Here is a 22,854-nt window from a genome sequence, read left to right as displayed (position 1 = left end):
TAACTAAAACTTGTATTCCTCCTGTTGTGCATCGCAAGTGTTTTGTACAATAGTTGATCCTGCTAGAAGGATTCCCTCAAAATGAGCTTCAATAGACGAAATAACAATAAACAGGGCAAAGCCTCAGAGCCGCTCAGCGCTTTGGCTTTTCCTCAACAAAAAGTTATCGTGGTCAACGGTCAGTTAATGGGTTAAATGCGCACTCAAGCAATAATCCAACTCCTATATTTTTTTTATATTGTAGACAAAATTGGATTAGAATCACAATCAAAAACGATCGTTCAGCAATGGTTACAAGAGCTTCCCAATGGCACGAAGGTGGAACCATGTCCTGTAGAAAGTCTAAAAGAATCGACGCCGTTTTTATTCGCATGCGCCTCCAAATTGGAACGCCGGTTCGAGCTTCGACAGATATTCGCTTTTGTTTCTGACTGTAAACAAAACGCGACCGTTACGCACCTCTGCATTTGGGTGACGGAAAGTAAACTGAAACATTCGTTCCTGTTGCCTTACCTCGAGCATATGGCCGATACGGTGATTACCTTCGAGGACCACGAACACATCGCACTGCTGGTGAAGAAAACAAGCGGAGCAGTTACCAACAAATACTACCAGTTCGAGGTTCCACCATCGATGAAAACGATTCACGTCACGGAAGTGCCCCGACCGGCGCAAGCAAGGGAAGGGGCTTCCGTCGCAGCAGCAGTTGAACCACCACCAAATCCGGCCTCTCTTGGAACGTTCAAAATCGACTTGAAGGAGGAGGAGATTAAGGCGAAGAATGCGCTTACGTTGCCGTTTGAATTGTAAGATTTTTATCCAAATGTGTGTTTTACAGAATCGGTATTCCAGCTGATTGTGTTCTGTTTTCAGCTACAAAACGACTTCAGAAGGAGGAAAAATTCTCTACCATCCCGATGCCGACGATGACCTAGACGAAGAGGACCCGGATGATGATTTGTTGATATAGGAATATTCAATATACGCAGCAATATTTCAATAGAGCAATTGACACATCCTTTTTTTATTATTGCATTCTTCGTTCTCGTATAGCTGCTGTACATATTGCTGTACACTGAGGTGCCTATGTCGCGGTCTCACAATTGCCAGCTGCCTCACTAAGACGACTAACTTTGATTATACTAACGGACTACCTAGAGATTTCATGTTCACAAACATTTTTAACGAGTTACATTCTGACCATCCTTGTGGTTTCCGTTTTTTTTTCTTTTTTGGCAGTGCTTGTTCATTTAACGCCGACTGCTAGACTTTAAATGGCTTAGGGAGGAGGAACATATAAGGAAGGGTGCGTTATGAGCAATTGACTTGTAATTAAAATGCATTAAAGGTGCGCTCAACACGGAAGATGCGTGCAATGCCAGGCTACCGGGAGGCCAATGTTATAGAGGAATAATTTGTTCGATATGTACCAACGCCTGGTAGAGAAAGTGTTCACGTCACACGTGACTTTTACAAATAAGCAGCACACAGTTGAGAGGAATGGGAAAATAACAATCCAATATAACAACAATCAATCATCACAAACAACTAATGGCACTGTGTCAATCCGTTCTTGACCTATCTCCATTAATTGGCCGACACTACCACGGACACGAGATCACTTTTCGGATCCGGCGACAAACTGCTCCAACTGGTGGACGCACAGTCAACGAAGCGAACGTCCTGGTCCTTGCCAGTCGGCATCCCGTCGTTGACCAAACAGGTTTCACGAAGTTTGAAAAATTCCGGAACGAGTTTGTCAAGCTGCTCTTGAAGTGGATCATCGGTATCCTGATGATCGTTGCGCCCATGATCACCGGAGTGGCCCACCGAGGATCCATGGCGTGTTTTACGACTAGTCGAGGCCACATTAGTTGACCTCCGGCGGTCAGAAGGTGGAAGCATCTGCCGATGGGTGTGCTGCTCCGGTAGGGTCATCCCTCGGTAGGTCGACGAGGCAACCAGAAACCGGGTCACACCGAGTAGGACGTTCTCGTGCAGAAGCCGTGCACTCCAAACCCCCGCCAGTAGGGGCGTTTTTAGCTTGTTTCCCTTCTGGAAGTGGTTGAAGCTATGCGCCGGTCCGGTGGGATTATCTTCCACCGTGAAATGATTGCTGCTGGCCACCACCCCCAGCGGGTCGATCCATTCCACCGTGAGCGAGTAGTTGGTGGCGTTTCGTTTATGTTTTTCCAACTCGCCGGTCGGTGGCGCCAGTCGAAATATTAGCGCCGGTTCGGCATTTGTCCCTACGATGCGGGGAAAGTTGCGCGACAACTGTTCCTTTTCGTCGTACTCCGTGCTCACCTCGAGGTGCGTCAGCCGGCGGGCGAGATACGCGCCGTGGGTAACTTTTGCGGTCGTCGAAGGCGATACCCAGGTTTCCAACTCGACCCGCAGCCCGGAATCGACGAGCAGTGCCTCGTGCCGCACGAGCAGTCCCCGGTAGGTGTCTCGTTCGAGATAGTGCGTAAGCTGGCGTACGCGGTACGGTTCATAAAACTGAACCCCATTCGAGTGGACATTTAACCGCAGCAAACTATCCACCACGTTCAACAGTGCACCATCCGGGGTGGAGCTGTCCTCGTGGTGATACACGTTCTGCCAGTACGCATGCAAACTCGGATAGTCGGCCGGGTACGGGCCGAAGATCCACTCCTCGAGCTGCAGCACGATCGCCTGATTGACCAGTGCTTCGAACTTGCGTGCGAAGAAAAGTTTCTTCTGCTGACTGCCCTGCAGCCGGTCCCAATCTTCCCCCCGGAAGTTGTTCGGGCTGCACCCGCACCAGTCCACAATGTGCCGGTACTGGCACTTGCAACCCAGCTGCCGCTTCCAGTTCGTCATGTGCAGATTGTTGTTGGTGTACGTATGACAGAAGCGCGAGTTTCGCAGTGCCGTATGGAAGAACGATTCCGCCGGCAGGATCGTGTACTCAAACACTCGCATCAGTCCCTTGATAAGCGCGTCTCTACCCTCCTCCCCATCGCCGGCCGTGACGTACTTGGCGAACTCCCGCGACAAACACACCCAATCGCTTCCACCGTCGATGACGATGCCGGCCGGCAGGGAACGATCTCCGATGCGCCACATACGATTGTCGCACTCCACGAACGTCATATCGAGGCCTTGCTTCTGTATGAATCGCTGCACCTCGCGGCCATGATTGCGCACAAAGTTTTGCTCCCGATTGGCGGTCAGAAAGGTGGCCAGCTGATCGACCGTTTTCAGCGGGAAGTCGCTTTCGCTGAGGTTCAGTACAAAGTCCCACTGCCAGCTGGATTCGCGCAGAAGGTGCTCCATCGAGGCAAGCAACATTTGGAGCAGTGACGCACCACCCCAGATTGATGAGAAGCGTTTGCGAGCTAGGCGGATGTTGGGAAAGCGCGATTCAAGCTTGAGCAGTTCGCGGTACAGATATTCCTGGCGCTGGAAGAAAAAAAAAACAACGGAGGGTAAATAATGAATATGGTGTTGTTTGGATATTTGTTACTTTGGATGGTTTAGCATGGAACAGAATATTTTTGCTTGAAGGAATTACCACCGAAATTGAGATACCTTACGATACTTGCAACAAAAAAGAGTGGCTTATTGTTTCTCGGCGCCTTTTCGTTCACCAGGTGAACGTACGCCGAAAACTGGTTCGAAATCAATTAAAAAAATGGAATAAAACTTCCGTTATCCTTTCACCCGGCAGAACGCTGGTGTGCCAGCATTGTACACTGTCCCCAAAACATTCATCGCGTACCTCGCGGTCGAGTGCCGTCGTTTCACCGATTTTTCATCCTCCCCTTTGTAAGCATCATCAAGAGAAGAACTTCTTTTGGGTTCAGAGCAAGTGGGCAAAACAGTAAACTAATTAAGTTTTATTACTTGTTCGTGCTTCTAGTTTTATCAAGGTACGAACTTGTTTTATGTTGTTAGACACTTCAGGTCTGCCGAACTCAACTGATGTGGATTTTTAAGTATTTTATGGCTTAAGAAGAAAGGTTAAATATTTATTTGGAAGTCTTGTGCTGCTCTTCTAAAATAAGTTACAACATACATCAAATATGTTGAAGACCCAAACTTTCCAAATAAGCTCATACTATATATGGCTATCAGCGAGAAGAAAACATTTGAATTAAAAAAAAAATATAAGCCTTAAACGTATGATCCATTCTAACCACTTTAATGTGTGTAATAGCATGTGCTCGTGAATTCCGAAAAAGAACATAAAACATGCCAACATAAATCGCTTTGGTGGTCAAGAGTATATGTCCATTTTTTTTTTATGTAAACGTTTTAAACATGTTCTTTAAACACATTCAACTTACCGCATCGATATGTATGTAGTAAAAGTGTCGGGGACTATATAATGCCTTCAGCAAACGGTGCACCTGCCGTACGGCTCTTCCATTCAGTGTTAACAGGAAGACGATTCGCACCGACTCTTCGTCAGGGTTTGGTACCGCTTCGGTTATTTTGGCCGCAAACTCTACAACGTACAAGGAAAGCAATGAGAGAACGCTAAGGGACATACGCAAACCCGTTAGAAAACGCACTTCGTATGCCAGTTTCGTACACGTTCATGGTAAAGAACCCTCCGCAGGCTTCCTTTGGGTCTCCGGGACACTTTATGTTGCAGCTGGAATCGGGAAGTTTTACCGATACCTTCGGTTCATCATCGCCGCAGAAACATTCGTAACTGAAGTAGAGTAAATATTGCAACAGATTATGTTGTTAAAAGATAACAAACATACACACACACGTACCCATACTGGACCCCAGCAAAAGGATACCCGGACTGTAGGCACAGTCGGATACACTTTTCCGGTGAGTTTGCTGTCTTGAAGGTGGTAAAATATCCGGAGAGTAATCGGAAATCTTTCTCATCCCGGAAACACCCTAGCGCACGGTTCGGCAAATGGGTACCTCGGGGGCAGGAATTCGGCAACTGGTCGGGATAGAAGGTGCCTTCCTTGATCTTGCATGCCACATCGACAATCTTTGCCTTGCAGCTCTGACTCTTGGCCCGATGGATGGCGGACACGGTTTCCTTGCGAGTTAGTTCGCACGGTGGCACAAAATCGAGCTCTTCTAGCCTGAGGCTCGATTGTGCCGGGCCGTTCTCCTTACCCCCGGCAACCTCCCGGTGGTTCCGATCCGTGTCCGATTGTTTCCCTTTTGCCGCATCGTTGCTAGCCGCCGAAAGGTTCATCCCAGCTGCACCATCGGTGGACGGTTTTTTCACATACTTTTCGTACAACTTCCGACTGAGATCACGCTCCTCCGTCGTTTCGTTACCGGACAGCGGTATGCGGAGCAGTTTGTAGGCAAGAAATAGCTGCGCGGCCACGATGAGAAGCCCGATAAGGACAAACACTCTGTAGCGCCACATTAGGCGAAGGGCAAGCTTCTGCATGGTCGCGGTGGAGGGTAGAAAATCAGCTCGGCGTCGTTGCTAACAGTTGTTGATCGTTGAACGCTGGAAAATGCTGAACTTGCTACCGTGCGAGAACACAGCCTGACTACCATTGGATCGTCTTACCGGCGTCACCAGGTGAACGCACCCCGAAAACTGGTTCGAATTCAATTAAAAATGAAATAAAACTTCCGCTATCCTTTCACTCGGCAGAATGCTGGTGTGCCAACATCGTACACTGTCCCCAAAAAATTCTTCACCGACTTATGCTGACGTACGCACCTTGCGACCGTGTGCATACGACGTACTCGGATTACGTGAACCGGTTGGAAGAATCAAATTATATTCAATTAACCAACAACATCAGCGGTACTCCAGATAGCAATCCCACTGCGTAAAGTGAAAGGAACGCAGCAAAATTGTATGCTACACTGCGATGATGGAATTGTTTATGTTTTTTATTTACATGTTTTACATGTATTCGGTATCGGAAAGTTAATCGCGATTGAAGCGCCTCTTTTGAACTGAAAAATTGCCAATAGCGCAATTGTTTTAAGCAATTAAACTACCTTTCCTAGCGTTGACTAGTTGAAATATTATAATGTAATTCTATACTAATTTTCAATTTTGACCGAACCAAAATGTAAACAACGAGGTGCTGGCGTTGTGCCATGTGCGAAAGAGCTACCTCATCTGTTACGATCACTTGGCTGGGTTCGACCGTTCTTTTTCGAAGTAAACATCAACTTGATTAGAAATTGTCTACACTACGGAGTTTTTCAGCGGCTCGTGTAGCGGGGCTTATAAATTTCAAATTCGGGTGCGTTTACATTCGAGAGGCTGTTTACAAACCAAAACAAACGCACACATGTGTACAAGTCAAAAAAGCCTACCAAATCGCGTGACTACATTAGGCGTACCATACCAAAAACTTGGTACGGTCTAGCTCCAGCGTACCATACCAAATTCAACCCAGCACTTCTGGGTTGGCTGACGATGGTGTGCTCGAAAGAGCTCGATGAAGTACTCGACTTTTCATATTGGTAAGAACTTGGAGCAGTTATCAGTTAATTTGTGGAGAGCATCAACTATTTCGTTTTGAAAGAAGTTATACAGCATTCAATCCGTTGATAAAATTATTCTCATCTTTTCTAAGTCGTGAAACAATGTGGTAAAACGAATCTTATTGTTTTCATTTGCCTGTAATTACCATTTGTAACCGTAAACTGCTGGATTCAGTTTGAATACATAAGGTGAGCAGGACAAAGCATGGGGTTGGAGTGAGAGGTTTTGTGACTACACTTGCATCGCTCGATTCTGACAGAAAAATCGGTTTTTGACGCTAGGAACGTACCGTAGATGTACCATATTTGGCGCGGTTAAGGAAATTCTGCATAAAAAGTTGAATAACAAAAAAAATGTTTGGTCAAATCATACCATTTTTTGCACAGTGCTAGCCTAACTACCATAGAATATAAGAAAAATAAGTGAGAAACTCTTAAATTGTTATTTCTTCAAGTTTCAGAAACTCTTTGTGTGGCACATTATGTTCCTAACTTGGCGCATGGTTTTTGCAATGTTCCTTACTTGGCGCGATGTGTTCCTAATTTGGCGCACTTAAAACAAAATGGATGTAGTTCATTGAATTCAACAGCTACAGTGACCGGCAGGAAAAAGTGCCCACTTCGAATTTTGTTGATTTTCGCTCAATATTTTTTTCTCAATCCATTCAAATATACTGGAAGTATTTTTCGTATATTGATTTACATATTTCATATAAGATCCACTTATGAGTAAGCGAAAACAAACATATTTTGATTTTGAGAAAAAAATAATAAAAAAAGTATCTAAAAAAACCGTGACAAGAAAAAGGGCCCACTTCAGTTATTCATTATTATACATAAAAATAAGAAATAATAAATGCATTTTCATATTTTATATGTTCTCTTTTAGCTTTAAGAACCTGCTGAAGGTGCTTTGGCATGCTTTCTACTAGGATTTTTAGTTTTTGGGGATTTTATTCTTCTCAAGCGCGCATTAGAGCTTCAAAATTGTCGTTTTTATTCGATACATCAGTTTTGTCCACCCTGGCATCGAGAACTGCCCACAAATTCTTAATCTCCGGGCTCTGAGGCGGCCATTTCAACAGTTTTGTCCGACAAGACGGGAAGAAAGACTTCGTCTTCTTGGCAGTATGTCGAACTTGGCCCCGCCGGGCTGCGTGGAACTTGCCCACGCCGGGAGAACGAACTTCTCTTCAAGGCCCGTCAGGATCAGTGAAATCTCCAGATTTTGTTGCAGGATGTTTATCGTTAAAATTTTAACACCGTTAATGTTCCCAAGGCTCCCCACTCCACTGGACGAAAAACAACACCAGACCACCATATTGCCTCCTTCATGGCATACTGTGCCCTGGATGTGGCGAACCTACAGCATTGCCTCCTTCGATCTGCACTGTATACGTTCATGCCATCTTCGATTAAAAAGTTCAAATTTTGATTGGTTAGACCACAGAACCGTTTACCAGGACTCTAGAGGCATAGCAGCATGTTCCTCAGCGAGCTTAAGACGCTTGGCCTTATTGGAGGCAAAGAGCCAAAGAGGCCGGAAACCCACCGTATGCGCACTTAAATAATATCCTAACGTGAGTGCCCCGCTCGGGTACTCCCTATCTAGCTTAACGAAACTAACTTAGGAACTAATTCAGTGAGTTACAGTGTGTCTTACAATTATTACTCCACGACACTCCTAGCAAGTCTGCTCTGTAACCCGTATGCAACAAGCCGACGACGGATAGTTCTTTCGAAAACTGATGAGTGAAGTGTTTCCATGACCTCTCTGACAGTTACTTTTGGATTTTTTTGATCTCACGAATGATCTTAGTGTCCATGCGTGCATCTGTTTTGCACATGTCTCCCCTACCAGGGCGATCCGCCTATGTTTAAAATTTCATTGTGATTTTTCCTACCGCTGCCTTGTGGATTTCGTGCTTTGAATGAATTACTTCAATGTAAATGAGTGTCATAAAACATATTCTATGCAAGGTGTTGGAAACGTTTCGGTCCAACGAAGCTGCCCGAACAGAAACGTCGCCGCGACGGCGATGTTTTTTAGATAAGCATAAAAAGGATCGAAGGACGCGCCTTCGATCTCTTTGCAAGGCGAAACAGTGAGAAGCCGGACAATTTTTTGGCGTATCGAACGACCTTAATAAAGTTAGTTTCAAAAGGCAAGAAAAGCTGGTGCCTTTCATTTATTCCCGCAAATATATCTACAACCAAATATATCTGTATATTGTATATCTACAACCAAATATTAATTAAACACGTGATCATACATGTATAAATATCAGAAATGGTGCTAACAAACCTAAAAAATATTAAAACGCAATAAATTGGTTAGCCCTCAATGGAAAAGTTGGTAAAATCCCAAATGAAGCCCCCCCGGCGCCGCATCGTCTTCATTTTTTCCACGTTTGCGCCTGAAAGTTATGCAATAGGTGGTACATCAATTCAGTTTGAATATTTGAACCGTTGATTTTCCGTTAGAAGCTGTAATGATTTGAACTAATCGGTTAAATTGAGCAAGATGGACATCATAAACCAATGAGTCGGACTGAAGAAATGAGTTTGAAACGGCGGCGCGCCCGCAGCGAGCGCAGCGAGCGGACTGCGCTAGGTCTACCGAAAAAGGGAGTTTGTTATAAACTTGTGAAATAAGGGGGGCCCGTGGGCCCCCCTCATACCACACCCCTAGTTTCATTGCGTAGCCGAATTTTCATAACCTCATGCAAGTAATGCATGAGGGAGTTCATGTTGTACATCCTTTTCAGTATAACTATAATCTTTAATTTAACGAGACATTCAATTCAAACGGTTCACACAACGGCATTTGTTTCACCCATTGCATACCTTTTAGGTACATCCGCTCACAAATGGTGTAGCCACGACAGCGATTTCGGCAGGGGGGCTTCATTTGGGATTTTACCCAAAATATGTTTGTTTTCGCTTACTCATTAGTGGATTTTATGTGAAATATGTAAATCAATATACGAAAAATACTTGCAGTATATTTAGTTGGATTGAGGAAAAATTATTGGGCGAAAATCAACAAAATTCGAAGTGGGCACTTTTTCCTGCCGGTCACTGTATATTCAAAAGTCAACTTAAAACAATAGAAACACTTTTCAACAGCAATTTAAAAAACAATTTAGCTTTTTTTGCAGCGGACTTTGGCTTCTCTCGTGGAAATAAAACTATCTCATCGCTAACTTTTATTATCTCATTCATCAAAGCCTTCTATGATTCAAAAATATCTAGCAGCGCAAACAGTCATACGCGTCGAGCACGGACTACGATCGAAAAATATACGTTCGAATCGAGTTGTCAAAGGTCACTCAAGTGAAAAAGCGCGGGAAAATTTTCACTCATCTCCCCTTAAATATGTTCATTTTACCTGCCATTTTGAATGTGAACGAAATGAACTCTTTGGGCAAATCCGTTCCCCATCCAACACAAAATGAACATTTCTCCATACAAAATGGGTCCCGGTTTTGTCAACGGTTCTCTCAACGATCGTCCAGTTAAACCGGGATAATTCATTCGGAGCAAAGCCGGCAAAAACGAAAAAGAGGAGAGCCCTGATGGGCCCCCTTCTCTCTTCTGCCTTCTACAACACTCTCATGCCTCGAGCACACAGCGGGATTCGAACCCAACCTCTCCAACTCCGGTCTGTGTACGCTAACCACTAGACCGGCGCTCTTGCTTGAGAATGGCGCGCTAAATGTACAATATATATCTAGCTACATGCGTTTGCATGCATCGTTAGCGATCGCTAGCGTAGGCCTCAACCAAGAGCAGGCCATTTAAGGCTCTCGCGGGGTCTTCGCGTACACTCTCTGCACTGCCGTACGGTGGAGAGCGTGTAATTGTATGGAGCGAATTGCGCTCTTTGAGGGCTTCGCACTTGTTTGTATCGACGCGTGCTCAGGCTTCATACAAGTTTTGCTCACTCTTCATATAAGTTACGCTCGCGGGCGGGTCGAAAATTGTCGGCCCTGCAGCGCGAATGCGACGGAGCATAAGTCAGTCGCTGCGTCTCGCTCCGATCCACGGGGATAGGCCTGAGTTCATTCAAAATTGGTAGTAGGGTCGTTCCCGTTTGTATGAGAAGAAATCCGCGAGGTTTTAAGCCGCGGATTCTCAACGAATTCGCACATTTGAGGGTTCTTATTTAAAAAAAGAGTGTTAATCGCTTTTCTGAGGATGCTATTTGTAGTTTTTATGAATTAATTATCTTATTGTATAATTATTGAAATGATTACCAACGACTTCGTTTGAAAAGAAACAATCATCCATTACATGGAAACACTTCAACGCATTCGGTATAAACGAAGCTGGAGGCTTCAAAGGAACCTTTGAACATATAAGGTATAAACGCAGAGAGAGTTCATTTTTCACCGACCGTCGAACGGATTTTATCCGATCGTAGTCCGTGCTCTACCCGATATTCTCCACGGTGAGTAATTAGGAACACTGTGAGCCAAACTTGGCGCAAAATTGTTCGCTTCAAAATTAGCATAAAAATCTCAAAAAGCGCCGAATCTAACCACGATTCATTGAAAATACTTACTTTTTAACAGTTTCTGATAAATAAAATCCCTAATAATTTTTCCTTTGCGTATAAATTATTGAAAACAGTTGAACCCACTTCTTAGCAGCGTTGCTAACGCGAGTAAAAATTGGCGCACTTGTGAGATGGAATTTTTCATTTAATTATATATACATTCAATAACTAAAAACCAATAACATGTTTTGATGCGGATGTATTGTACAAACATAAACAAATATTTAACTCCATATTTTAGGCTGAAATTATTTGGAAATAGGGTAAAAGAGTAAATGAGGCCCCGGGCTAGATTCTCCTCTTCCTATTGGTTCACATTAAGCGCCTGAAGCTATGCAAAGCGCGACACATGCATTCGTTTCGAATTTTTGAACGCTAACGGTTCGCTTAAAAGAACATAACGGTTTAAACTAATCACGCAGTGGAGGTTGAATGCGGATTAATATACTTTTACATGTTAAGTTACTAGTAAGTAAACTATACCACACACGATGGACAGCATGAAACAATGAGTTTAGTCGAAGAAATGAGTTGGAAACGGCGGCGCGCCCGCAGCGAGCGCAGCGAGCGGACTGCGCTAGGTCTACCGAAAAAGAGAGTTTGTTATAGTTTTGAGAAATAAGGGGGGCCCGTGGGCCCCCCTCATACCGCACCCCTAGGTTGATTGCGTAGCCGAAATTAACGGTACACATTACGGTTCAAATACTCGTAGGTTGAATTTAACGAATTAATGTATCACCAATTGCATACATTCAGTTTAAACGTCCACAAGAGGTGTAGCCACGATCGAAAACATGGCGGCCGGGGCCTCATTTACTCTTTTACCGGAAATAGTCTAATATCGAAAAAAATATTAGAAAGTGCGCCAAGTTTGGACCCGCGCCAAGTATGGTGCTTCTATGGTACCAGTTTTTTGGTATGGTACGCCTAATGTAGTCACGCGGAAAAATATACTTGGCAAGGTGTAGACGCGTACACCTTTGGTAGGAAACTGCATCACGGTTCTACTTGGGAATTTACAAGGTAACATAATATATAAAAGTACCCAGTTGACAAAATTTCAAATTTTTTGCAGCTGTCATGTAGTTACAGCAAGTTTTTCCATGGCAGATTGCTGGGACTCTTGCTGGAACTACATAGTACCAGCAACAATTTAAATTTCTGTCAGCAAGGTATATAAACCCCGCTACACGACAAACTGCAAGCGCAATTTTTAAAAACCGTATAAGTTTACGACAAAATCTTTGCGGTTCGTGTAGCCGCGTTTTGCGGTACCAACGCTGTCGCCAGTCAATGCAAGCGCAAAGTTCCTGACATTCTATGCACGCGTCATTCTCTGCTGTTTTTGTTTTTATGTTTCAGTTAACTCAAGAAGCTTCCTTCAAAGCAAACAAGATCTTATTTCAGTTCACACAAAAAGTAAAAGATGGATAATCTGATGGTAAGCGAAGTGTGGCTAACTACCCTAGCACGGGTCATCGAGGTGTGTATCCAAAACTTAGAACAAACTTGGAAAATCAAATGGAAATGTAATTTAGTTTCATCACAGGGAAATAAATCGCAAACAAGTACATCTATAGTGAATTTATAATTGATATTCTAGCTGTAAAATGACAAAATATTACCGTAGCTGCAAAATAAACAAGTAAATTTATCACCGTATGTCCGTTTATTTAGTTTTTGAGATATGTTATGTTTACATTTATTTCTTCTTCACCTTCTTCTTCTGGCGCATTTGAGTTTGCGGTTAGCTGCCAAAAACTTTGCAGGTGCAGTTTTCAGCTAACGAAGCTGAAAAGTTTTTGACATAATCTTTTCGGCTGTTCCCCTCTTTGCAGGGGAGGTGGGCCTCATAATTATCATATGAGAAATGTAATAAGAAATTACAAAAATTTCTTGATTCTTTCTGAAATCAAATACACTATAACAAACCATCAAATTTAAAAAAACTCAATCCAATTTGTGTCTTAAATTTCTGACATTTTTTATTGAACAAATGTATAAATAAGCTTTCACAATATTTTCAATTAAGTGCTTTTTCGGCTCCGTTCCAGAAGATAGTGCATATCGCTTTTGGGGTCTGGAGCAAAACTGCTCCACATTGTATCGTAACAATTTTCAAATAATCTTGCTGTCAAAGTATATTCGATTGGTTGTTCGTAAACAGCACAAGCTTGTTCGATTTCATAAAGGCGCTCCATTGTAGCTTTCGAATAGAGATCGCGCCAAAAATGCAAATCTCTTTCGCTCACCTTACACTGATTCGCAACAATTTCTGTTATACTGATTGGAAGACATTTTGTGCACGTGTAGCACGCGGGAACGGGTTCGCTAGATGTTGTTAGAAACTCTACAGTTCCAACGACACTATCGTTTAAAGATACCTTTGCTTTCCAGACTCCTTCATCAAGTGGAGGGAGAAGACTACTTTTCCAGGAATGGTTTATGGATTTGCGAGGATGTTCAGTTATTATAAATTCCTCAACAGAAGCTACTTCGCTACGAGGATTTATCCAATCTACCCTGACGGTGTGATTTATGGGCAAAGGATTGTCAGCAGGTAGATGAATAATTAAAAACGGAGCTTGCTCAACCGTAAGCACTCGATCGAAGTCAATCGGAAGCAACTCTGCTTGGTCAAAATTGTTTGTGACGTACATGTGGACATTCTTTTTATCACTAAGATTCCGCGAATAAACTCGTTTGAACGCATTTCTGGGCTTGATCAATAGCTCTAAGTCCAGGATTTGTTCACCTATCAGTGCATCAAAGCGTATCAAAAATCCGCTGAACATGTTCCGATTGAAATAGTGTGTGATTTCCATGATGTTCAACACTTCAAAAGGCTGAAAGTGGTGTTCACGACCATAAGAAATCACTAGCGCGTATGCGATCCTTACGAGGGCAGCTGTGTTGTTTTTGGTATCGCGATCGTCATGATGATAAACATTTTCCCAATAGGAATTTAGGTTAGGCGTGTTTGGTGGGTACTTTCCCAGCATCGTTTCTTCCAATTTCAAAATAATCGTCTGGTCAAATATGGGATTAAACTTGCGCGCCAGAAAGATGTCATCAGCTAACACCAGCATCAGCTGAGGCCAATCTTCGTTTCGTATGACAACTGGGCTGCGTCCATGCCAATCGATCGTCTGGCTTTTCTTGGTATATCCATGTCCCACTTTCCAGCTAACATGCCTCAAACTGTTGTCGTAGTGTGTTTGGCAAAACCGTGAGTTGTAAAGAAGGGTATGGAAAAATATCTCCGTATTAAAGCCGGTGTATTTCGCTAATTCTCGCACATCACCAACCAATTCCTCGTTCGTATTGACAACATACTGAGCAAATTGTTTCGATAAACAAAACCAATCGCTTCCACTTGGGTAGGTGATTCCTACTGGAAGACTTCTTTCGCCGATGCTCCACATGCGTCCGGAGCACTCCACGAAATTTTTGTTCAGTGAGTTACTTGAGAAATGTTTGCGTGAAAGGCGAACTTTCTGCTGCAGTAAAAAATTTCTTCCTTTATTAGCTGTGAGAAAATGTGATAATTTGGAAACACTTTTCACCGGGAAATCACTTTCACTCATATTGATAATGAAGTCTGGTTGCCACGAAGGCATGGCCAGAATATTTTCAAAGCAGCCGAGCACAAGTTGTAGCAGTGAGTCACAACCCCAAACTGGGGTGTGACGTTGGCGAGCAATATATATGTTGGAAAAATTCTTCTCCAGTTTAATCATCTCCCGATATAGATAGTTTTGGCGCTGAAAATGTACGATAAATAATTAGAAATACTTGATAAGTGGTAGCATTATTGATTCAAACGTACTGCGTCCACGTGGATGTAGTAGTAATGCTGTGAATCGTAGATTGCTCCCAATAGACGACGAATTTGTCTCAGATTTCTTTTGTAACACATCAACAGGAACGCTATTCTAGCTGGCTTTTCTTCAGATCTAGGGCTGAGTTTTATTGGTGCCATTTGATGCTCTATAAAATAATGAGAGATAATCTGTTACAATGTCAATATGATAAGCTTCTTTAGAAAAATAGCGAATTTTATCTCATTAAAGGCATTTTAAACTCTAAAACAGAACTTTCAAGCACTTATAACCATATTGGTTCAAAAGTAATTAACAGTTTCTTGGACATTTGAATTAACATGTCAAACGATGAGTGGAAGTTGTTACCGTTTAAAAATTGTTTGAATCTTACTTGCAAGACCTGTTTCGTAAATAGACACGTGTTTGTTTCCTCCACATATCTGTTTAGCATTTCCCGAACACGCACTGTCACACATCGAAGCTCTTTGCAACTGAGTCATACTAGGTTCTACATCACCGCAAAAGCACGCAGTTCTAAAATGGCAAAGGTTATAATGAAAACAATAAATAAATCAGCGTTTTCAGATATTGACTGTCATACCCATTTACTACGCCAGCATATCGAAATCCTATCATCATACACATATCGACACAATTCTTTGGAGTGTTTGTCACAGTCTCTTTATGAAATGGGTCAAATAGCGATGAACTAAATGGAAAACATCCAACCGAGCGGTATGGAGCATATTTTCCACTGGGACAACGATGTTCGATTGATGATGGAAAAAGTCTCCCGTTGGCACTTTTGCAAGCGGCATTTCCAATGGCAATTTTACACTGGTCACTATCGGCACGCTCGATGGACGAGATGGCATCCGGGTCCGAAATAATACATGGAAATTTGAATTCCGTTCCTTCAGCAGTTTTAAACGAGCTGGTGCTGGGTTGAGACTCGGTTGGAAGCAAAAATATATTACATATTTGTATGAAACACAACAACGACAGTAGCACAATTATTACACTTCTTTTTGTTAACATTACTTTAATAGAAGAAATTTTTTTTCGAAGAACCTCAATTCAACTTATCTAGCAGAGAATAATTTAACATTGTGGGAGAACATGTGATATTCGTCTACCACATGTTAAGTAGAAGTGAAACACCTGTTTAAACACTTGCTCCAATGATGTAGGAGTTGAACAAGCCTTAAACAATGTTTTGTAATTTTAAATGATCAGATTTAATCGTGGAGTTTCGCATGCAAGAGTAATATATATTATATATATAATCGAAGTTAGGATACGGTGCTTGATTATCGATGCTTAAAAAGGTCGAAACCCAACACTCAACAAACCAAAAGTTCATTTTCCGCTCCGAAATTCGCTGAAATGTGGGCCAGAGGAGGTCGGAAGACAGGAGTTCGCTTCACCGGCGGTGAGGGGAGAGTATGATGAACGTTCTCGAAGGCGACCCTACTACCAATTTTGAATGAACTCAGGCCTATCCCCGTGGATCGGAGCGAGACGCAGCGACTGACTTATGCTCCGTCGCATTCGCGCTGCAGGGCCGACAATTTTCGACCCGCCCGCGAGCGTAACTTATATGAAGAGTGAGCAAAACTTGTATGAAGCCTGAGCACGCGTGGATACAAACAAGTGCGAAGCCCTCAAAGAGCGCAATTCGCTCCATACAATTACACGCTCTCCACCGTACGGCAGTGCAGAGAGTGTACGCGAAGACCCCGCGAGAGCCTTAAATGGCCTGCTCTTGGTTGAGGCCTACGCTAGCGATCGCTAACGATGCATGCAAACGCATGTAGCTAGATATATATTGTACATTTAGCGCGCCATTCTCAAGCAAGAGCGCCGGTCTAGTGGATAGCGTACACAGACCGGAGTTGGAGAGGTTGGGTTCGAATCCCGCTGTGTGCTCGAGGCATGAGAGTGTTGTAGAAGGCAGAAGAGAGAAGGGGGCCCATCAGGGCTCTCCTCTTTTTGTTTTTGCCGGCTTTGCTCCGAATGAATTATCCCGGTTTAACTGGACGATCGTTGAGAGAACCGTTGACAAAACCGGGACCCATTTTGTATGGAGAAATGTTCATTTTGTGTTGGATGGGGAACATATGGATGTGGGTTGAAGCGGAAGGTGATCACGGCTGGTGCGGGGTACAAACAATGAACGCACCATGAACGATTTTCAAATTGTCGCTCGGAAACGGTAATCGTGCTTGTGTCGCGGAACGCTGTATGTGCACACCCGACCGCATGTACACTTGTTTCGTTTCTTTTCCGTCTTGCTGTTCTGTTCGGCGAAGTGTGGGATGGAAAACAAACAGCAACTGTTTGCGGAGTTCAATAAATGTATGAAATAAACCCAAAATATCTCACCAACGGTTAGTAGTAACTAAAAGTAACTTTCAGGCAAAGTATAGTACTACTAAAGATCTTTGAAACATAGCTCAATTCAACACAATCGTCTAACAACTGACGAAGTTATGAAGCATCAAAGATCCATGGTCATGAAACACCTGTTTAACCCTTTCACGACCGTAAGCTATTCAGGCCTAAAATTGGCAATACAACACAATATTTTGGCAATTTGCGGTGTAAAATAAGAGAATATCACCAGAAAACCCTAGCAGCATGTGTAGGTTTTTTATAATTTCATGGGATATATTTTACCCTATAAACCATAAAAGTAAATAAATGACCAGTATAGTTATGATATCGGAATTTCTTTTATTTGCTTTCCACTACAAATTGATACAAATACAAATGATAAAAAATCTAAAAAACAGATCTTAACGGCTTCTATGAACAAAATAATAAATTCATCAACTTGTCAAATATTAAGTTTTTATTGTTGGTTGAACGCACGAATGGTTTGGTTTTTGGGCAATTAATTTTAATAGTTCTGTTTTGTTTATTCGTTCAGAAAGACATTTGAGGCCTTTGACATAATGTTTTCTTTGATGTTTCGTTTCAAAAGTGTCGTTTTGATAATAGTTGAACAAACAGTAACGAGTTTTGTAGATGGGAAAAATATTTTCCTTGGTCGTGAAAGGGTTAAACACTTGCTCCAATGATGTAGGAGTTGAACAAGCCTTGAACAATGTTTTGTAATTTTAAATGATCAGATTCAATCGTGGAATTTCGTATACAAGAGTAATATATAATCGAAGTTAGGACACGGTGCTTGATTATCGATGCCAAAAAGGTCGAAAAGGATCCCATGATACAATACCCCAACGAGTGGTTTTGCTCAAATCAGTTTATTTTACAGGCGAGGGGTAGGGAGAAATCCACCTCCACGACCTTCTGCCGTGGACAGGAACAAGATAGCTGCTATTGATGCCAAGCCCTGACTCTTTCTTCTTCATTGTATAATGCATTTTCGGTTAACGCAGAGCTTTCCGGAGTGTTGAACCCAATCGCAAAAATCGGATACTGTTCGGATCTCTCACTCTAAATCTGCACTTTCTCTCATGCTTCCACTTGCACAAGGGTACGCAACCACTTTCAACCGCGGCACCGAGCTACTGCTGAGTTATGTGTGAGCCATGCATGAATCAATCCGGCATCACCCTAAAGACACCGCACCACCGCAAAAATTGGGTGATGACAAATGCTCATGTGTGTGTATAACGCTACGCACTTCGATCGCGACACCCAAAAATCTGGATTTTGGCAATTGTTTTGGAGCTAAATCGGATCTCCATTTTTCAATGTTCTTCTTCTTCTTCTTCTTCTTCTTGTAACGTCCTCTTGGTCATGTCTGCCCGTTAATGGCTTACGAGACTTGTTTCCCTGTTGTACGTGGATAGTCAGTCCTCTCGTACAGGGGAGGGTCCGGTCTCCGCTCGGCTGTTGCGGACCCCGCGGATTTTTCTATGTGTAATATCCAATTTAATATCCAAAACCCGCGTGTTCAAGTGACTGGGAAGCTTCCCAATCTCCGCAGGGCCAGTCACTCGGCCCCAGTATCATCGAATACTGAAAGACAAAGAAGCATAAGGAATGGAGGCCAACCGCTCAACGGTTAGCAGCGCCACATAAGTAAATAAGATTTATGAACAGGTTTTAAAGAGATGAAGTGGGTCAAGTTCCAGATACATTGGAGAGGCTTTAGAAGCACAGGGAAAATGTCTTCGCAGTGATGATGATACTACAAGAACTGATGAAGCATTGGAATCTTGCATCAGCGATAGGATCGATATGGAAGAGCGATGCCGACGACTGAAGTCAATCTTCGGCTTCCAAAATTTGAACTTCCTACGTTCGATTGGTACTCCACAAAATGGCTCTCGGTACGAATGATTTGTTTCGAAGAATGAAACTCAGCAGAGCTGAGCTCATCGATCGCTAAAATTCAACATCTATTGTCATCATTAAAAGGCGAGGCGGCGTTGTCATTCGAACACACATTGTTAACAAATGAAAACTACGCGGTTACTTGGAAGGCACTCTTGAAACGATACGACAATTTACTCGTCCTTATTCGAGAGCATTCACGGATGCTTAAATTTCTTCCGGCGGTACACTCAGAGAGGGTCGAGTCTCTGAAGCTGGAGGAACCTGTGGGTACATGGAATACTTCATTGTCGAACATGCTGCTGATGAAGTTCGACAGCGAAACCATTCTTGCGTGGAAGAAGCATTTCGTGCACTTTAAGAGGAACACCAGGAGCTAGTGAAATTCGTTGAAGATTGGATAAAGATCCTGAAATAGACACCCCACGCAACTCAGCAGGGTTCAACGGCAAAGATGTGTATACCGACGCAACATCGTGGCACTGAAGTATTATTGTTGGAATTGTCTTAGCAATGCCCAGTTAGCGAAAGATTGCAAGTCTCCATCTCTGGCATTGGCATGGCATTGGAGCTGGTGAACGGTTCAATCGAAGATACAACCGTTCTCAACACAGATGGAATTCTTGGATGGACAGATAGCGGACTCAAACTGAAGTGTCTTTTGTGATCATTCCGGATGGAAACAGTCGCTTGACAAGGGACTTCCGTGGCCATGTTGACACATAAAACACTCCAGAGAAGCGATCGCGCCATCCTAAGTCAAATGAATTGTATGATAAGCGAAATGAATAAATTTGACGAATGCATACAACAGTAGCTCAAGGTTCAAGGTGTCCTTGTGTCTAAAGGGTAGCGTTTAAATACAGCCATCGCCTGAAATGTACGTAGAATGACAGATTACCTGTTTGACTTTGACTTGCGATCTTGGCAGATTCAATTAAGATTCCAATCATAGTACTTCAACCATATTGTAATCATTAAAAAGCAAAATTCGAGATTAAGGCATCATCAAATTTGGCACATTATCAAACAATCGTAACCGGTGGGGTGAACAAACACAAAACGACAATACCTACTTTATTTAGGGTAGTGATCCTCTAATGTGAGTTGTACACACAGTTCATAAATTTAGTAACTTTCAATTCTGTTGCTTGATCGTTGTTTTTTATGGGCTATCAAAAATTGACCTTTGATTGATAACACACAGCAGAGATAACGATCAAGTAACGGTTCGATGATAAGCTGCCCACACAACACATATGCATGTAAATCGAATATCAACTTGAAATAATCGTACTTCGATGCAATATGATTGAATCGTAAATGATGCTAAAATAATGCCTATACGTACAAAAGTGGAGGCGCTAACCGTACATTGTTCAAAATGTACATGTTTAGTCGTATATTTTCTAAGTCGGCATCATATACGACTTACGATATACATCAACCGTACATTGTTCGTATATCTATACGTATGCATAAAGAAAATCGTATTACATTCTTAATCGGCATCATATGCAACAAAGAATATACATTGCTCGTACATTATCTATGCATACTGCGATTCCGATTCGAAATATACTAATATGAGATTCAATTTATTCAACTTAATACGACTTCGTGTTGTGTTGGTGGGTCCCGCGAAATCCCGGTAGATGGCACTAGATCTAAGAAAGAGGGAAGACGATTGCTCGCACTGTACTGTTCGGCTGACCACAGGTCTTTGTTACCAAGTTGCACCGGCACCAGCTGATTCGGGTAAATGACCGGTGGCGAATCCGAAAACTTCGGTTGCAGTGGGGGCGTTCGTTCTTTCGCTCTCAGAACGCCAACAAGATTAGAAGTGCAGTGTAAATTTTATAACCCGTAGGGTAAGTGCACCCATAGTGGAGCTAGTACCAATAGTGGTTGTAGTGGAATAAAATCCTAGCTCTACGCCGATATTTATACAATGGAGTTATTTGTTCTTCTATGAAATGTTCTTTGATCTTCTGCGGAGTGTTCAAAAGATGAACCATCCCATTCCGTAATATAGAAGCTCCAAAATTCATATTTTTTAAACAGGTTGTCCCAACATGCTGCATTCCTTATGAATCTATAACGAATATCATGATTTCCTTAAGGCTATAAATCACTACAAAATCATTAAAACCATATGATTTCGCTACTAACATACTCCAATATAATTGATTTACACGAAATAAGTGCATTTTAGCTTAATTTAATTATATTTTCATAGTTCTTACCATAGTGCCACTATAGGCACAAAAACCAGAGTTGTTCCTATAGTAGCCATAGATTTTTTCACAAGTAACACACAGAAGAAAGGAACGAGTATATTTAAGTTTTATTCCGTTTTTGGTCAATATAATCAGGTAAATTTAGTGATTTTATTCTGTTTCTACAAATTAAACAAAGCGGAACTGGAGGGAATCGAAAAAGCAAGACTTAGACGGCGAAAACAGGCTCAGCAGAAGAAGCAGAGGAAAGAAAAGACAAAGCAGGCGAAGGATACACTATAAAGCATATACTATGGTATTAGCTGTAATATTCAAAGCATTTTTATGAATTAAAATTGGACATATTTCGGTAAAACAATACAGTCTTTTCAATGTCAACGCATTGGTCAAGGAGTATTTTACCGTTCTGTTTGAGATATGCTTAAAAAATCAGTAATAGTCAAAATATATTAAAGTTTTTCGTACTACCACCACTATAGGAACACGATACGACAACTATAGGAACCATACCACCATAATAGGAGCAACCAACTAGGAAGAAAAATACGTTTTTTTCGTGAATTTTGTTTGGTTTACGGTGAAAATAGATGTTTTTCAGAAGAAAAGTCATGTTTCGATCATAATTGATTCAAATATGTAGAATATTGTGTTCTTAACACTCATAAATTACACCTTTTTGGTATTTACAGTACTAAGTGCACCACTATTGGTACAGTTACCCTAATTAAATTAACGCATTCAAGAAATTGCTGTGAGTGTTCTTCTTGGCGAGAGAAAGAAAGCACCAGGTGCAGCAATACATTCCTTTCCTGTAGAACATGTGTGGAACGAAGTAATGGAACTTCTCGTCATCCTTACCTAATAAACCATTATATTGCAAATTGCAATCAGATATTACAAAGATTTCTTGACTCTTTCTGAAATCAAATTCGGCTCAATGGTGTAATATCTTCTAAATTCTTAAACAAATTTCAATCAATTTTGCGTCATAAGTTTGTGACATTTTTTATTGAACAAATGTACTAATAAGCTTTCACATTATATTCAATTAAGTATTTTTCGGCTCCGTTTCAGAAGATAGTGCATATCGCTTTTGGGGTCTGGAGCAAAACTGCTCCACAGTGTATCGTAACAATTTTCAAATAATCTTGCTCCTGAACTATATTCGATTAGTTGTTCGTAAACAGCACAAACTTGTTCGATTTCGTAGAGGTGCTCCATTGTAGCTTTCGAATAGGGATCGCGCCGAACATGCAAATCTCTTTCGCTCACCTTGCACTGATTCGCCACAATTTCTGTTATACTGATTGGAAGACATTTTGTGCACGTGTAGCACGCGGGGAGGGGCTCGCTGGATATTGTTAGAAACTCTACAGTTCCAACGACACTGTCGTTTAAATATACCTTTGCTTCCCAGACTCCTTCATCAAGTGGAGGGAGAAGACTACTTTTC

General features: G+C 42.2%; 2 protein-coding genes across 2 annotated transcripts; one reads left to right on the top strand and one right to left on the bottom strand.

Annotated features, from left to right (window-relative positions):
• Nucleotides 1-24: 24 nt before the first annotated feature.
• On the top strand, nucleotides 25-1,132 carry LOC131266473 (uncharacterized). Its single transcript, XM_058269017.1, has 3 exons — nucleotides 25-178; nucleotides 245-806; nucleotides 874-1,132. The coding sequence occupies exons 1-3, from the start codon at nucleotides 82-84 to the stop codon at nucleotides 968-970; spliced, it is 756 nt and encodes a 251-aa protein (XP_058125000.1). The 5' UTR covers nucleotides 25-81; the 3' UTR covers nucleotides 971-1,132.
• LOC131266471 (xylosyltransferase oxt) lies at nucleotides 960-5,644 on the bottom strand. Its single transcript, XM_058269015.1, has 4 exons — nucleotides 4,755-5,644; nucleotides 4,545-4,687; nucleotides 4,317-4,477; nucleotides 960-3,429 (listed from the first exon to the last, which is right to left on the bottom strand). Exons 1-4 carry the CDS (start codon nucleotides 5,402-5,404, stop codon nucleotides 1,588-1,590), a joined length of 2,796 nt encoding a protein of 931 aa, XP_058124998.1. The 5' UTR covers nucleotides 5,405-5,644; the 3' UTR covers nucleotides 960-1,587.
• Between the last annotated feature and the right edge of the window lie 17,210 nt (nucleotides 5,645-22,854).

Source organism: Anopheles coustani, chromosome 2 (genome assembly GCF_943734705.1).
Source record: "Anopheles coustani chromosome 2, idAnoCousDA_361_x.2, whole genome shotgun sequence".
Taxonomy (NCBI): Eukaryota; Metazoa; Arthropoda; class Insecta; order Diptera; family Culicidae; genus Anopheles; species Anopheles coustani.
Note: the sequence above shows the minus strand (reverse complement) of the source record. Positions and strands in the feature narration are given on the sequence as shown.

Coding starts and splice junctions, on each gene's coding strand:
- LOC131266473 (XM_058269017.1), top strand. CDS start 82: ATGAGCTTCAATAGACGAAATAACAATAAACAGGGCAAAGCCTCAGAG. Junction 179..244: donor AAAAGTTATCGTGGTCAACG/GTCAGTTAATGG, acceptor TTTATATTGTAG/ACAAAATTGGATTAGAATCA. Junction 807..873: donor CTTACGTTGCCGTTTGAATT/GTAAGATTTTTA, acceptor TTCTGTTTTCAG/CTACAAAACGACTTCAGAAG.
- LOC131266471 (XM_058269015.1), bottom strand. CDS start 5,404: ATGCAGAAGCTTGCCCTTCGCCTAATGTGGCGCTACAGAGTGTTTGTC. Junction 4,688..4,754: donor TTTGCTGGGGTCCAGTATGG/GTACGTGTGTGT, acceptor ACTCTACTTCAG/TTACGAATGTTTCTGCGGCG. Junction 3,430..4,316: donor ACTACATACATATCGATGCG/GTAAGTTGAATG, acceptor TTTTTCTTCCAG/CGCCAGGAATATCTGTACCG.